At 41.2% G+C, this 18,028-nt stretch overlaps 1 protein-coding gene across 1 annotated transcript in view; it reads left to right on the top strand.

Annotated features, from left to right (window-relative positions):
* The window catches only part of LOC136710728 (potassium voltage-gated channel subfamily H member 7-like), a 71,935-nt gene that overhangs the window by 28,400 nt on the left and 25,507 nt on the right, over positions 1–18,028 (top strand). The window contains exons 4-7 of the mRNA XM_066686510.1: positions 9,273–9,704; positions 10,888–10,908; positions 11,857–12,071; positions 16,356–16,781. Of these exons, the coding sequence (XP_066542607.1) occupies positions 9,273–9,704; positions 10,888–10,908; positions 11,857–12,071; positions 16,356–16,781 (1,094 nt within the window). The remainder of the gene's footprint in view (positions 1–9,272; positions 9,705–10,887; positions 10,909–11,856; positions 12,072–16,355; positions 16,782–18,028) is intronic.

Here is an 18,028-nt window from a genome sequence, read left to right as displayed (position 1 = left end):
ATTAGACATCAGAAGACAATGTTACCAACAGCAAGGGTGACTCTGCTTTGTCTGACACTTTACCGTGCTAATAGGCTTAGTGAACACTCTCATGCTGACAGTGCATTCTACTCTAATTGTGCTATGATCGTTTTGTGGCCTCAGACACAACTTGTCTTTATTAAGCTGTCACCCTGCAGCATGCAGAAGGACACTGTAGGGTGGACAGTAAGTGCGCTCCCTTGCGAGTCCTTTACAGCTGAATCGCTCTCTTGTGTTAACGCAGCTGTTGTTACAGGATTTGTGGGCCGCTCCCTTGGGTCAGAACCTGCCGAATGGAGCTCAGCGAGTCAGTGTAAAGCACAGGCACAGCTTGGCCCAGTGCACTGCGGCACAACAGGAGGTCAGCCCTGGAGCGTGCTAATTGGACAGGAGGTTCTTAGAGAGACTCCACAGCAAGCGACAAGGACAGAGCTGGCTTCCTGTCTTTGCCCGATACACAAGCAATTGCCGAATTGGCTTGAGTACTAATAAAGGATTAGGCATGCTCATCTGCGTGGGGAGAATTAGTCATCCTGCCAGAGAACAAGATTAATTCAGATGATGTATCCTTATTGTTTTCCCAGTGAACATACTGTAAGTCACCTTGGCTGACCTTACATCGCTCTAGGTGGGGAAGCAGAATTAAACCTTTGAGTCATAGCATGTGCCCACAAACCCCTCCTGGTCTCACAAAGGGTCTAAGTCATATCCAGGTGTCTTGCTTCCTTTTTATTTTTAAATAGTCATTTTTCTGTTTGTTTGTTGTTGTTGTTTTTTGTTATTTCAAATTCCAAACCAGAGAGGGGCTGATTTTTTGTTCTGTGACTTGCACTCAGCCTTCTATATATTTAGGCCTTGTTACATTATAGAATGAATGCAGCGTACACAGAAATAATTTAATACATTGCATAAAATATGAATGACCTACCAAGAGACGTGCGAGGACATGTGCCAGCAAGGGCAGAAAACAGAAAAACAACACTCGAGGATGGTGTGATTTTCCCCAGCAGGAGCTGCTTATTAGTTTCTGTTTTTGGAAAAGTGAAAGATGTCTAAAGTCTTTCAAGCTGTATATATATATATATGTGAAACATATAAAGTGAAACATAAAGTAGTGTTTTGACTCTTCAAGGCTTGCTGTTGGTGGCTGTCTCTGACAGCAATCACTGTTTTGTTTCTGGTGAGATTTTTGTCTCACAGTCTGTGAAAATGAAAGTGAGAGATGTCAGCCTGCTCCCTCAATTCCACTTGCCTTTGGGGTGTGTGGGTTTTGTCCCTTCAGAGAGAGGAAAACAAGTAGCTGCAGCTGCTTCTGCCGATAAAAATCCTCCTGGTGCTAATTTCATGGCTCCTCCCTCTGGGCATGTGCAGACCAAATGTGCAATGTCAAAAGAGCCACTGGTGGAGTTTTGACACCTGGAATATTTCACCATTACACCGTTCTCTCTGTAATGCCACACCACGTCCCAAAGAATTTATTATTATTATTTTTTAATTAGTGCACTTAGCCTTTTAGCAACTGCTGACACTGTAGATTAATTGTGGGTTTACACCTTGTGTAATCTCAGTTCAGTATAGTTACAAATCAGATTTACATAATTCAACATCCGAGGCCTTGTCGAGAAAGCCGACACAACCTCTCCATAGAACAGCATTGTCAGTAGAAAAAAAGACTCCATGTTTAAAGCTAGCGTCAGCCAAGGACATATATAGCCTCACAATATTCCACTAAGGAGTAGTGGAACTGCATTTTCTGGCTTGATTACCCCTGAATACCACTAGAGTAATGATCTAGAATTAATTTTCCAACTCTTATTACCTCACCAGTGTGACCAGAGTCTTTTTTCTTGTGGCTGAGCGTTATCAAATCCACACACCAATGTTCCAGCATCTATTGTAAAGCCTTCTCAGGGGAGGCCATTATTTCAAATGTCAGCTAACCTTGGGTTGACAGTTTTTCTATTAGTGCTTCAGAAGAAGTGTTGAATGAGCAGGTGACTACATGCTTTCAGACGTGGTCTACTCCTAAGCTATTATGATTCCATTAAGCGTTTTAACATGTTCCAATTATACGTATAACACATTGGCAGCATGTGTGACATAGGCCTAATTGCACTGTGACACTGCTGCGGTTTCAGGTTTTTTGATTTCATGGAAACATTCACTGTACTGAATTTTAAAGGAGCTGAAACCCACTTGGTGTCTACAATTTATCATCGTCATCCAGCCAGTAAAGAGTGGCCTGTTTCTGCTTCCTATGGGAGTAGAGATGGCTGCAGTGAGGATGAGGAGGAGGATGATACTGCATGTCTTTGCAGCTTCGAGCTTTTTAACCACTTATCATTGGTTTGCTCTGGGTCGATTTCGTCATTTCTGGAATTCCATTCTGTGTGGCATGTTCTCTTGGGCGAAAGCTATTTTTATCTCTGTGTGTGTGTGTGTGTGTGTGTGTTTAATTCAGCACAGAATCACAGCCGCCTTCCTGAGCTGCAGTGCTCCTGGGTCTTTTTGGGAGTGAATGTCAACATGACGTCATAACTTAGCCATAATTGGAGGTGTTAAAGCAAGGCGTCAGTCTGCACTGAGCACCACAGCTATCTTCCACACATCAGTGTGATTTTAGCTCACTATGTTTGCGCATTTTGTGTGAATGTACGTGTGTGTGTGTGTGTGTGTGTGTGTTTGTGTGAGAGAGAGATGATCACTGGCAGATGTTGAGCTAAAAAATCTGGTAGCTGATTATGTCAGCTGTATAATTTAATATGATCAAAAATGTGTTCTTGTTTTATGATGTTTTTCCTTGCTACTCAAACTTTTCTGGCTTGGGGCTGGGCCTTGGATTCTGTAAATGTGTTTTGTAAGTCTGATTCCACAGAACAGCTAAACTAGCAGAATGCAGGCTACGACACAGTGGAATCAGCATATCCCATGAATCTAAGCTTGTGATGCATGGTTTCTGTGTAACAAGAGAATTGTCATAGGGCTTATGTTGACTAGGGATGCACCGATCCGATATTAGGATTGGACATCAGTCCCGATATTATCAAAATTAGCTGGATCGGGTATCAGATAAATACGCAGATCCATGGGACCGATCCATTCACTTTGAATTCAAGTTATTTAAGCTACTTCTTTTTTCGCTAGATCTTAATTTTTGATTTTTGTTTACACTAAATATACAAAATTGACAAAGTGAAGCTACTTATTTTCATTTTTAGCTGGCACATATGATCTATTTTAATATATTTTAAGAAGTTTGACTCCTTTTTTATTTTGAATTTGAACGATGTGCCAAGATCCTGCACAATTGTTTATTTTAGTGACAAATAAATAGCATTTCAGTACATTTTTACCTATGAGTTGATTTGTTATATTTTGTTAATATTTTTGTTAGCAATGTTTAAGTCAATCCTTATGCCTGTCTCCCCCAAAAGGTGATGTATATGGTTTATTAATTCAGCAATGATATCGAATTGGGGTATGGGGTATCGACCGATATGCAAAGTTTATGTATCTGTATCGGTATCGGAACTGAAAAAGTAGGATCGGTGCATCCCGGTGGCGGATGCTGGTCTTTCAAGGAAGGGAAGCTCAATTTCGGCCTACATCGTAAAATGTGTCGGTTTATTTATACGTAAATTCTACCCTCCGTTCCTTTTTAAGAAAATGATCTGTGACCCTGTCGTACCAACAAGGCGTCTTTTCCAGGGACTTGACTAGTGTCCTCTCAAAGGCCAGCAGAGCTAGGCTGCTTAAACGGCCTTGGCCCATGTGAAGTGTGTCTGCCTGTGCTCCCATGGATCTCTACACCAAAGGATCGCTGATTCGCTCATTTCGCTGTCAATCAGAAAGGGATTCAGCCTCAGACAGATCATCCAATCATCATGCAGAAGCTGAGCGTCCGGGCCAGCCGAGGCCAGCCCACTGCCCCATAGACCCCCAGAGACGCTGAGCATCCGATGGGCGGGACAAAGCCCAGCATTTATCCAATGACTCGTCTCGTTTCGCTGCACTTCGCTGCTTCGCTATTGAACTCTGTGGACGCTCAGCGTCCTCACTGTTTAAAGCACTGTGAAGCTGCGGGAATGATTGAGAGGAAAGCCGCGTCTTTACCAGTGATAAGAAGCTGATTCTGAACAAATGTTGAGCGCGTTGTAGTGCATATTTATTCAATGACACGTACACACAACAGTATATATTTGATCACTTATTTTTTTACATTTTAGGGGAAGCTGAGCTTCCCTTGCAGTCTTAGAGCAATCGCCTCTGGTGCATCCCTAATGTTGATTCCCCTGTCCACAACCAAAAGGACATACATTAGGCATGTGAGCATCAGAACCGGATCATGGAGAACTGTAAATGAAGAATCGTGTTTTCTTTAACCTCATGTGGACTGCAGGGCACATGTACATGGCTTACCTAGGAAAGAGATGGCACCAAATATCAGCAGGGGAAGAAGGCAAGCTAGTGGAGGCAGGGTGATACTCTGTGCAATGCCCCTTCCAGGCAATGATATATAATAACTGATTATGTTGAAGAAAGGACAGCAATCCTGTGAATGTAGCATGACGGCTCATTACAGCCCTGACTACACACATATATTCACTATAATGTTTAATACATGTTTAATGTCCTTCATTTAAAGCCTTGTGCTCGTTTTAAATGAACATCTATATGTCAAATACAGGCTCACTGAAAAGACACTAAAAAGCAATAGGAAAATAATTACATCTATATATTTTTCCTACATCATAGCAGCGAAAGTGTAGTGTAAATAATGTAGAGTAAACCCTCTGGTTCTTACACTTGCAGAAAAAACTACACCTCCACTTCAGGCTCCAAGGCTAAAGAGAAATTCTATTACACAGAGCTGGGATGAGAACAGTTACATGTAAATCCACACCAAATGTTTTTTTTTTAACTGGTAACAGTGTGACCTTTTAAAATGGAGCAAATTAATGCTGCAGTTTAATGTTGCAATCTTACAAAGCCAAAGGAGTTAAAATTAGAGTTTAATGATTAAAAGACATAGAGGAAATGTGACCTCTTATAGGATGTGTAGCTGTTAAAAACCGTTTACTTACCAAATGAAATAGACCAAAAAAAAAAAGACTGTACATTTTACAATGAAGCTGCTGGTGTTCTCCGAACAGTGGTCACCCAAGAACCCAGTCCTCAACACCTTTAGATGCATTGAAGAATCTATACAGAAAATGTGCCCTGTAGGTGTCCTGTAGATTTATTTGAAAAACATTATTACATTATTTGTTGAATAGTTTTGGTCCTGCTGCTGTGTAGTTACACAAAGAAATGTAGGTTCTGACTTCTCCACAGTTCCTTGTAATTGTTTCTCTGACCAAGGTCACTGTTAGAAGCAATCTGTTATGATGCGCTTGCATCTCTTTTACTAATGTCTGGCATGCATCCTCCTTTCATTGTGATTTCTGGTCCTGGATAAGAGTTGGCGTGCAGGAAATGAGGAAATTGAATGTTGTGTAGCGGCGTGACCCATGTGTGACCTGAGAGTGTATTACAGCACCACACATTTTATACACACTTCTCTAGAAAACACATTTGGGCATCTTTTGCCGTGGTTAATGGTGTAGACATAGAGGGGGGTTTAGTACTAAGGTGAAGGTTAGTGCTGGGTTTATGATTGGGGTGTTTGTTTGATTAGGGCGAGGTTAGGTTTCTGTTAGTCAGGGCTGTGATTGGATTTTGGATTAGGGACATAGGTCAGGATGAAGCGCACACTGTGGTAAGTGCTCACTATTAGAGTGAGGTTAGAGGTTCACATGAAAGTTGGACCTTGTGAGGAAGCTATAGCCAACAGTCATAAGCCCAACAGCTTAATATTGTTATAGTCTGGTGTATGATGCAGAACCACTCCCATCTGCCTGGTAAAGCACCGCACAGAACACGATTTCTGAAGAGAGGCCAGTCAACCAAGGTCAACATTGAACCTGTACACTACATGGCTAAAAGTATGTGGACATCTGCTTATCTTCTGAAATTAAGGCTATAAATAGTTTGTCCCACTTTTTGCTACAATAACAGCCTCTAGTTTTCTAAGAAGGCTTTAAAATGGGTTTTGGCTCATGTTTGTCAGGCGTACACTCCATTTAGGAGTAAGAACCTTACTGAGGTCAGGTACAGATGTTGTGTGATTAGTTTTGGATCACAACACACCCGACATATTGCAGTTATTGAATGGCTCCATCACTCCAGGGAAAGCAGACTTGCTGCTTTTATATTCCCCTATACCTGATGCTTGGCATTGAGCACAGTGAAATTAAGCTCATGTATAGCTGCTCCAGAGTGTGCATTTTCATTTCATGCTTTTCTGTGGCAATAATTAAAACTTTGATTTGCAAAGGGTGCACCAGAGAAACACTGAATTCACTAATTATAAAGGTGTGTCTACGCACATTTGGACATAGAGTGTAGTTCCAGTTTGCATTTTTTTGGCTCTCCAGCCCATGAGAGGAAGCATAAACTCGTATAGGACTTTAGGCTGCAGTTTAGAGTGTAACGGACTAGGCATAACAGTAAATGGAGGCTATAAAGAGGCTCCTTGCTGCCAGATTGATTGAGTGTGAGTGGATGACAGACACAGGAAGAGAAAGGAGGTGGCCATGATGGTTTAATATCTCATAATACATTATTAACCTCCTCTGCTCCTCTAGACGTGCCCTCTGTCAGCATCACTCAGAATCCAGAACTGCATTAGGATCTTCAGCGCTGAGTGTAAAATGAGTTTGTGAATAGTTTGGAAAATATTTGGAAATGAGTTACTGAATGTAGGGTCTCTGTTCAAAGCTTTTTTCTACACGTGTCACACAGTATGTAGAATACAGGGGGATGTCAACATTTTCCATGATTGTTAAGTGGAATTCTAAAGGTGCTACCACTTCCCAGACCTTTTGCCATCAAAGCCATGACAGGAAACAAAAAAAGAAGAGATGTTCTAAGGTTAGCATATTTTGATATTTTCGTTTGTACTGTATTTATTGCTGGTTTAAACATTTAAACTTCAATTTCATCATTAACCATCTACATACATCTAAGATAAAAGAAAATTGACATGATTTACTTGAATGAAGCCAAACAAACCAAGTGTTTCTTAAATTTGGAGAACATGTAGTCTATGGACAAAGGAGGAAACCAAACTGGTAACTTACCACACAATCCAGTGTTAAGCGTAGCCACAACCCCACTAAGCCAAAGCAGCAGAAAGGAATTCTAGATGATGTTAAAATGTTACATCGTTATTCTTTTATGTATTTATTCTAACTTCAGCTCAGTGAACTGGTAAGTGCCTTGTAGGTAATCAAGAGTCCCTGATACATACAATATCCTGTTTGTCTCCACAGTGCAGTGAAGGTGATCTGCGTGTTCGTGTGTGAGAGACAGGGAGGTCTGGATCACGTGTAATACTTGTTGAAACATCAGGACACGACGGCAGAATGCCTGTGCATGGTGGTGACATGAACCAAAGGGCTTGTTGAGTGAAGGATTTCTTGTATTGCCTGGTTCAGGCTCTCTGACATTGTTGCTGACCTACCACTTCCGCCCTCCCGGAGAGTTTTTCCACCAGTTTACAACAGTCCCTCTAACCCCCCTCAGAGCCGGCAGTCAGCCGAAACTCTCTCAACTCCTAGCTGAACACACCTGGGCTTAATTAATAGATTTTGTAACAGATGCCTCTCTATTAGGGTCTAACTTTCTTTAAAACAGATTTTCTTACAACGTAAAAGTCTCTAAGGGGTCATGAGCTAGACTCAAGTTAATCTCTGTAGGAGACACCTTCAGCTGGACCTTCAGACTGTTATCTAAGTGCAGTCAGATGTCTCTCTTACGATTGACAGCTCAAAGTCCTTCCTATTCCTCAGTTCAGAGCTGTCCTCAAACAATTGCCTGTGGTGAGCTGCATAACATTGAGCTGAGAGTTATACAGAACATATAATGAAATGTCCTTGCTGAAGTACATCTGATTAATTCGAATAATTTCCAGGAGCCTGCTTCCATGTTTAAATTCTCAGCTTGACAGTGTACGCGCTCTTTATGACTGTGACTATTTGCCTGACAGGCATCCTTCAAGAACTGGATTCCATAGCCTTAACTATATAAATCCATACTACTACAACAACAAAAACAATTATATCGTGGCTAGTGAAATAAGCATAATCCTTGTCAAAATACTATGTCTGATGTTTCTACAATCTGATATTATTGGAAACGGATTGTTCCATTTCTGACTGCAGGTTAAAGAAAGTCAAGACTTGACAGTTTGTGTGAAAAATCCTCACATTGCATCCTGCTGGGATCAGCTATTTATGTAAAGTAGGCTCTGTTTCTCAAACTCCTTCTGGGTTTTTCTTTAGAAAATGCAAAGTCCTATTAAAAATCTCCAGAGGGTGCCTTAGTCAATAAATTTTTCCAATATCAACAAAATGATGAACACAGCAGTCTTCAAAGTGGCAACACATGGGGATCATTCAGTAACATGGGAGTTGGCGTATCTGTTTGATCATGCCCTGATTAACAAAAACTCGTATTAAATAACACCCCCTTAATTAAAACTAGCTGTTAAAAGCATTAGGAGTGGGGACCGAATTAGGACCAAAGACCAGCTAGACGTTTATAATACTTTTCCAGCTCTGAAAGCCCTTTGATGTTCAGCCTGCACCTGCCAATTCAGTCTAGGCTTTTCATTCCCGTGAATGATTATACTTCATTTAGGTGTGGAGTAAACCTGTGTAGGTGTAGTGAGCCTCATTCAAAGGTGATTCAGTGGGTTAATAGAACGTGTTCTATGTAGAGATACTCAGAAATGCTTGCCTCTCACCTTGATCATACTAGACGAATTATGGCTTTTTGTGTGACCAATAGAAAATTTCAATTTTCAGAACAATGTCAATTATTGTGATTCATATTTTAGTGTATTATTACTCATTGGAAATCCACTGAAAGCGTATGACACTGCAGAGAGAGGCATTGTGTTTTTGTGCTTTTGCTTTGGCCACAGATTTTCTGGTTCTGTTTCTTTCTGTACCAGGAAATGGGATAGGTTCCAGGACAGAGCCAAGGACATTTCCCCATTGTTCCATCTCCATATGAAAAGCCTACTTTCTGCAGCAATTGTTAAAATCCATCTCCATTTCCTTCAAGTTGATTGCACAGAATGCACAAAGGCTGCAAGCTGCACCTCTTGGAACTGACTACATATTTTTTGACCTTGTCTCCTCCAGGAAAAGGGAGATTGTTCAGGTTCCGTCTGCCATCTCTGAACCTGCTGGGTTCCAGCAAGCAGACTCTGCCCCAGGAGGATCCAGATACAGTGATGGTGGACTCCCCAAGAGCCAGTGATGACTCAGTGGCCTTGAGGGACTTCCAGTCACCCACCAAGGACAGCTGCAGCCCCGCCGATGCCAACGACACGCGAGCCCTCATCAGCTCCAGCCCACACTCCTCCCCCGTGAGCGTTTCCGGACCTCTCGACCACTCATCTCCCAAGCAGCTGTGGGACCGCCCTAGTCCTTCTCAAGCCCAGTCCACGACCTGCTTGGCTCAGTCCAACTCCAGAGACAGTGTGTGTAGCAGAAGACGAGCTTCATCTGTGCATGATATTGAAGGCCTCAGCAACTCCAAGAGGCTTTTCAGGGACAGGCACGCTAGTGAAGGTAAACAACCCCTCAGACTTGGGTCTTTTCTGCTGGTCTTATTTTCCTGTTCAGCGCTGATTAAGGTTCCCTGCAGTTGACGGGTCAATTTTTGGCACAGATAAAAACGTCTATAAATAAATATATACATATATTTTATTTTTTATTTAGCTAGCTTATAGCAAACCGTATAAAATGAACAGATCATCCTTAAGACACTATCCTTGTCTCTGTCAAAGAAATATTTATTTATTTTTGCCACATTACTGGCCTTTTACAGAAGGCCTGGTAATAGTATGTTTTTATTGTGTGTTGTGAGCATTAACTCTAAAAGGATGATATATACACAAACAAATTGTTTTCACAAAAAGGAGATGAGTTCATGAGTAACCTTACCTAGTAAACATTTAGCTGTTGATTCAACATTGAAATAACGTAATGACTGCCGTCTAATCAACGTTCTCTTAAGGTTGAAAATGAAAGTTGAAAAGACGTCCAAACACAGACATTGAAAAGACGACTATTAGACGTATTTTGGACGTCCATTGTCGTTATTAACTGGTCCCGAAATAAATTACTTGTATAAAACACATTTTGGACGTCCACTAACGTTATCGATTGGTCACAACTTAACTAACTTAGTAAGATGGATTTTGGACGTCCATTGACGTTTAAATTATGTCCTTGAAGGACAGACTACTTTTAGACCTATTTTGAACGTCCAGGGACATTCCTTGTTTACTGAGTAGTACACAGAGGCTCACAGAGGCCACCAGTGTACACCTCTCCAAAATCACAACTCTGCAGATCTGTAAGCCACGCAGCTGACCCAAGCCAGAACTAGGACAAATTCAAGAAGAGTAGGTCAAGGACCATATGGCAAAAAAGGTTGAATACCCCCAGGTGTGTATGTTAGCACCTTTGCCCAAGCAAACGTTTGCAAATAAATAGACCCAGCGATATACATCTACCTTTAGACATTTCAGATTATTATTGGTGGGTGTTTTATGGAAATACATCATTCAAGAGGAATGCAGGTTGTTTTAAATTCTTTGCATGCCAAGAGTTCACCAATATATTTTGAAATATATTGTGAGCATAATGCTTTCTTGGAATAAATACACTTTGCTTGAATGCTGGACCTAAACTGAACCTGGATCCTCTGAAAACTCTAACCACTGATCACTGTTCTCCTGCGTTTCAGACCATGGCCGCAGTCTGAAAGGTAACAGTGTGCTATGAAAGAATGGCTTTACTGTCTTCAAGTGCTTGCTGCATGTATTTAAAGCAGGGCAGTTTGGCAAGCTTTGTTGCCATTGCTTCAAAAAGTAGAACTCCAGTAAACATCTCACAATGATGAAAGGCTCTCTCTAAAATCATCCCAACACCCAAAGCTAGACTTTACTTGTAGAATTGAAGATGGCTGTGTTTGTTGAAAGAACAGAAATACAAATTCTTGTGTAGTTTCTGGTGGAAGTATTGACAAGTTACAGTCCAAACCCGAACGGAACCCTACCACTGTTTCTGCCTGATTTCACTTCTCAACTAAATATCAGTTGCATTACCGTTGGTACAAACATGCCAATACAGTATGTGAAGTAACCATGTCTGAGGGCTTTCTGTTCTAGTGTGCTGGGTGTAGGGGATGATGCTGAATGAGCCTTTAGTGCGTGCCTGAGGTTTGAAGTGGTTAACTGAGTCTTTGAATGATGGTTTGGTCTATGCTCTGAATGAGTGGTGGAGGCTCCCCCTCCCTATACCACTTCCTCGCATGAGACCGATGTTCTTTGCCTGCAGTCTGACGGGAAATCAATGCTACATGTGAATGTTCTGTATCTGCCATTCCTTACAAATCCGTCTGATTATATCTCCTCTTCACAAATTCTTTTTCCCCCACATCTTTTCCCCAGTTTGATTTTTATTTGACAAAAAAAACGTTTACGTCACTTTGAAGCATGAACGAAAAAAGTCAAAGTGACGTGTGCTTAATGTACTTTCCAAACCTTTTTAAATCAGAAGATGACATGCTGCTTTTCACTGTAGTTTGTTTTATTCATTAGTTACAGTGCGGCCTGTGCAGAGAAAACATCCTTTTAACGTCTATATCCTCTAATGAGCGACATCATGGTGTCTCTTAAGAGTGTTTCTGACTGAAGTGTTTTCTGTCCGTCAGGTCCTTTTAACCATCTTAAATCCAGTCTTCTGGGCTCCACCTCAGACTCCAATCTGAACAAATACAGCACCATTAACAAGATTCCTCTCATAGCACTCAACTTCTCTGAGATCAACAACGACAAGAAAGTCCCCTCACCTCCTGCCTCTGAGAAGACCATTATCGCCCCCAAGGTTAAAGACCGCACGCACAATGTCACAGAGAAAGTCACACAGGTAAGATCACAGATGTCTTTGGCACGGTGCCTGGACCAAATGTTGCTTTTGCTGATCGAGTGGTGCTGGGTTTTATGTGTGAAATTGACTGCAGATCTGATCTAACAGATTATTTGTGGTGTCAAGCACTTTCAAGCTTTTCTACTTTTTCTTTCTGTGTTCCTCAGTCTTACAGTGGAAATGTTTCCTTTTGTACCCTGTCCTTACATAGATCTGTGTTGCCTGTGTTGTTATTGAAGGGCTAAATGGTTCTGAAAACATGAGGAGTGGCTATTTCAAACATATTGCATCCTGCACTGAATAAATAACTTAAAAAATATCATAATAATGTATTGAAATAAAATGTTTTGTTGTAATGGTGATATTTCTTACAGTATAGCAGTATTATTGTATAAAACCCACTCTCAGTATTGTGTATCACTGTTGCCCAGCACAGTTTCTTTGAAACAGGTAAGCCTCTTTTCCACTGTAGGGCTCAAATGTTCCCATGGCAGCATTGTGCCGCTCCTCACCCGTGTGATCTTGTGGATTTGTTCCGTTAGATGCGGTGCTTAATCCACAATATGGAAATGCTGAAGAAAAAATGAAACACAAAAGCAAATCAATGTTGTCAACAATCGCTTTACTGTTGACTGACACTTTGGGAGATTTCTTTTATTTTTAATTGTGTTTTTTGTAGGTTTTTGTTTTGTTTTGTTTCTGAAATGATGCCTAAAGAGGTAATTTGGCAAAAGTAAAGCTAGTCAGTGAATCATAATGTCATCCCACATGAGCGGTTCTGCTATTTTGTGCTCAGTATGAGAGCTCTGTTAGTGAAACCAAGAATTGAAATGAAAAATGATGAAACATGTGCATCGTATAGAACTATTGAGTCCCGTTTGAAAGTGGAAATGTCAATGAGATGTCCTCTGCGATCCCACATTGGAAAGCGAAGCCTTAGCTTACTGTGCTTTAAGCAGCAAAAGCTCTTGGGTTGGATGTGCTTAGATTGTATTGATAAATGTATTTGCAGATTTATATCAAGTTTGCATCAGTTTTCTGGCATTTCTTCTTGAACCAAAGCTAGTACAGGGAAACATACCATTTAAAATCATTGATACCGTCAATCAGTAGAATGTGCCATCATATTTTAACACACACCCAACATCCTCACTGTTGAAGTGTTTTTTCCACAGTGTGGAAAATTCAGAAGATGTTTTCCCACCATTTACTAGCTCTCCAGGCCATTGGCATGAGAGAAACTGGTCTAATATGTTTACGAAACCCTAGAGTAAGTGAACAAGTAAAATAAACAAAGTGGCTCGTCAGGTACGCTAGGCGTCCTCTCTCTCTGCTCACAAAGAGCCTTCCAAACAATGAAAGCCATGAAAAGAGATGAGAATTCTGCATTATTCCTGCTCCGTAGGTGGGCAATATTAACTAACTTTTGCTGTTTTGGATTATACATGTTGGAACTGAGTCCAAATTCAAGCGAAGCTACTTGCATGAAAGTAAACACCGACCGCAAGTGCTGCAAAACTAAACAGCTTGAGTAATAAATGAGATCTGTTGTAATTCAAATAGAAAATAAGTAGCAGTCATTTTTTTCCTCAAAAATACGATTCTACCTTAAGACAAAGAGCTTCTGGACATAAAACAGAGAGATCTGCAGTTCCCCAAAATTGTAGAGTACACAATTTCAACCTTTTCCAACATTTAAAAATCCCAGAAATCATTTTCTGATTCTCCTAAGACGCATGGGGTACGTTGTCAGCCTCTATTCTGAAAATGATTTTAATGTCTGCAACACAGCAGCAGAAGAAAGGAAGCAAAAAAGCACAATGCAACTGTGGTAACCCTTTGGCCTTACAGTGGAAAAGAAGCTTATGTGTTCTAAATATAGTGCTCTTGATATACTGCAAGTGATAAGTGCTGCATGCATATGTTGCAAAGTCAGTAGTCCCTTGAACCAAATATAATATTTTCATTGTTACATACACTGCATACATTTATGCATCAAAAATGGTTTATAAAAATGTGTATGCACGTGGTTTATGAGCATGAAGCTTAACACTGAAGAAACGAAGTGTGAGAGCGTTAATGAAGCAAGCGGAATGGATTGCTCCAAGCTCATGTGCTGTGGTCTTTTCCAGTATATGAACGTCTCTAGATTATTTCTTCCATTGTTCAACATCTATCTCTCACTGTCTCTCTCTCTGGCACTCGTGATACATCAAAAGACCATCCAGGCAATATATGTCCCAATATTGGCAAAACAGAATTCGATAGTGCTATGGCAGTCTCAGAATGTGAGACAGTGCGAATTAACCCTCCTTCCTAAACCTTTTTTTTTTTTTTTTTGCCTCAGCTGGAACTTGAAAATTAGATTTGGGTCCTTGCACAGACAGTCGATTGTCTCCAAAGCTAGATAACTGCAGAAAGTGTCCTCCAGTGAAAGTCAGAGTCATTGTGCAGGCTCAGGGATGTCGGGTTAGAGCTCCACTCATGTGTACCACTCCCTTAGACAGCTGGAGGAGGAAATGAGAAACACTTAGGACATTGACAGCCCATCCAGAAAAACTCAAGTGCTCACCTCGAGGAAGCCCAGGCAGCTCTTGTTCCTCGAGTCTTTCTTGCTCGAGGACTCAGTCATTTGGCTTGTCAGCCTTTGAGTGATTCTCACATTACCTCACTGTGCCCGACTGTGTGTGCGAGAGGCAGATAAGAGAAAACAGATCTGTTCTTCAACCTTTTCTGATCAGGGAGAGAAAGTGCTGAGGAGGCAACACAAAACAGGCTCCCCCTCATGCTGTCATGATCGCTAATGAAGTATTAATCAGGCAAAGAGGCCTCATTTGCTGTCTGTCAATGCCGATGAGAGCCACAGGAGGTGTGTGTGTGTTTGTGTGTGTATGTTCTCTGTTCAGGCTTGGTCCCAGTCACATACTCTGTCTGCTTCAGTGTGTTTCATACACAATTTTGAAAGCGTGAACAGACCCCAAACATAATTTAGCTTTACGTGAGTGATTAGAACCCCCAAAATACTAGTTTTACCCAGAAAAGAATACTACACGTGTTATGATTATACTCATGAATGGTTCAAAAGTAGCCTTCAGAGTTGACTTTAGATTAAAACAAACTTGGCAGATGAAAACCAGTGCTAGTTCCAGCCTTACGTTGACATGTAAATTTGGATTTTGTGATTTCCTTAGTGTACATAACTCACCACATTTAGTGGACTAACTGAAATGTGACTAGATTAGAAGCGTATATATTGGATAATACCTACTTAATCACGCAGGATGATCCTTTAAGTATTTCCTGAAATCTGACACCTTTTTTGATTGTGACAAGTGGTGAATTGACCTCTAAATTGGCTTGGTTTTCCTGTAGTGTTCGGATGGCTTTTAGCACACAACTGGAGATTGAATCTCTTCTATTTTGATTGTATGGTAACTGCTTCTTTGCTGACATTGTAAAAAAAAAAAACCAGAATGTTGACAAATGGGGGGTGGGGGGGGGGTAGTAGTACAAATCCCTCAACACTTCCTGGAGGCATTGTGAAATTGCTGGCTGTCTAGTGAAAAACATGCAGAGTACACAATTTCAGCCTTTTCCAACATTTATAAATCCCAGAAATTTGACACATGGGGTACTTTGTCAGCCTCTATTCTGAAAATGATCATCATATGTCTGAGCACTGCAATCCACAGGCAAGTATCTGCAAAGTCTGAAAACCAAACATGACCAGTCAATCTGACACAGCAAGTTTTCTTTCCATAAATCCCCCTCTGTTCGATCGAATCACAGTCTTTACTTTTGTCTGGTGATTTGATTTGGTCTTTTTTTTTTTGAGCAGTAAATATTCAGTTAAATAAAATAAGCCTATCTCTGCAACTGAAACCCAAACTTCACCTTTCTCTTTGCAGAAACACAGAGGAACATACCGGCTCTTTTACCTCACATTTTTGCCACATTTTTAAAATCCTTTTGGCTGCTGTGCCCTTGAGCGAGGCACTTAAACCAGATCTGTCCAGCTATAGCCTCAAGATGGACAGCTTGGAAGCTTGTTTGTCTAAAAAGTCTGTACAAGATTAATGTTTTTGGAGATTGAAAGTATCTATGGTAGGGCCTGATAATGATTTATGTTTTTGGGAGCTACTTGGAACTGTGTGAGTGAAATTCAATCAAATTTGAAGAGGATATTGTTTAACCTATAAACGTATTGCAAATGTGATAATTCATTACACTGTCACTGTTATTAGAACCTTTAATAACATTTCCTTTCCCCCCTGTTCTCTGCAGGTATTGTCACTTGGAGCAGATGTATTACCAGAGTACAAGCTCCAAGCTCCACGAATGGATAAATTCACCATCCTCCACTACAGCCCGTTTAAAGCAGTGTGGGACTGGCTCATCCTGCTGCTGGTCATCTACACCGCCATCTTCACTCCCTACTCTGCTGCCTTCCTGCTCAATGACAGTGAGGAGCAGGAGAGGAGAAAGTGCGGTTATTCCTGCAGCCCTCTTAATGTGGTGGACCTAATGGTGGACATCATGTTCATCATAGACATCCTCATAAACTTCCGCACCACGTATGTGAACTGCAATGAGGAGGTGGTCAGTCACCCGGGGAAGATCGCTATCCACTATTTCAAGGGCTGGTTCCTCATAGACATGGTAGCAGCCATTCCCTTCGACCTACTTGTCTTTGGCTCAGGCTCAGACGAAGTAAGTGATCGGTCAAAAAGCATTCTCATCCTAACTGCTCCTGCTGTCGGTACATATAATAAATATTTCAGTGTATGTTCCTGCAGAGGGGCGGCACGGTGGCGCAGCAGGTAGCGTCGCAGTCACACAGCTCCAGGGACCTGGAGGTTGTGGGCTCGATTCCAGCTCCAGGTGACTGTCTGTGAGGAGTTGGTATGTTCTCCCCGTGTCCGCGTGGGTTTCCTCCGGGTGCTCCGGTTTCCTCCCACAGTCCAAAAACACACGTTGGTAGGTGGATTGGTGACTCCAAAGTGTCCGTAGGTGTGTGTGTGTGTGTGTGTGTGTGTGTCTGTGTTGCCCTGTGAAGGACTGGCGCCCCCTCCAGGGTGTATTCCCGCCTTGCACCCAATGATTCCAGGTAGGCTCTGGACCCACCGCGACCCTGAATTGGATAAGTGCTTATAGATAATGAATGAATGAATGAATGTTCCTGCAGTGCTATTCACATTTTAGGAATCTTTCATTTCTATTTTCTGAAAATGTTGGGACATTGTGTAAAATGCAATAAAAACAATAACACATAGTTTGCCAGGGGAAGCTGTGGTTTAAATGTTAGTGAAGTGGGCTAGGGACCAAAAGATGACTGGTTTAGTCCCTGTACTGACAGGTATTGGGTGGGGGGTGAGTAAAAGGACAGCACTTTCTCCTCCATTAGTATCCACAGCGGAGTTTGTCCTTAAAAAGGGCACCTAACTGTCAACTGCTTCCTAGGTGTGGAGGTGGGTCCCCACTATACATATACCATTTTAAAATGTTAGAAACCATATTTAAAGCTTTCATCATTGACATGTAGGAGAAAGTCAAACTGTACCCAGTTTTTTATTACGGAAGATAGTTCACGATTAAAAAACACAAAGCTATAGATCTGAAATGAAAAGAACAATATGACAAATAATGTACATTGTTACATTAAAAAATCAAACAAAGAAGCTGCTGATGTTTCGAGTATAGAAATGTATAATGTGCTATAAATGTGGAAGTTCTAATAGAGGACACTTTTAAAAAAATGGTATGGTCATGAAATTATGGAATTACTTAAAGGTCCTTTTGACTCCAAATTTTATTAATTTAGCACAGTCCTATTTGTTTACATCCAGAAGGCCCTATGCATCCTTTTGATATCCGAGGCTTCTCTGTTAATATTCACTAAACATAGTCTAACTGCCATGAGCTGCTTCTTAAAAGCTGAATGTATTTGCCGTGGTCTG

The sequence above is a fragment of the Hoplias malabaricus genome, chromosome 12 (genome assembly GCF_029633855.1).
Source record: "Hoplias malabaricus isolate fHopMal1 chromosome 12, fHopMal1.hap1, whole genome shotgun sequence".
Taxonomy (NCBI): Eukaryota; Metazoa; Chordata; class Actinopteri; order Characiformes; family Erythrinidae; genus Hoplias; species Hoplias malabaricus.
This window is presented reverse-complemented; position numbering and strand designations above follow the sequence as displayed.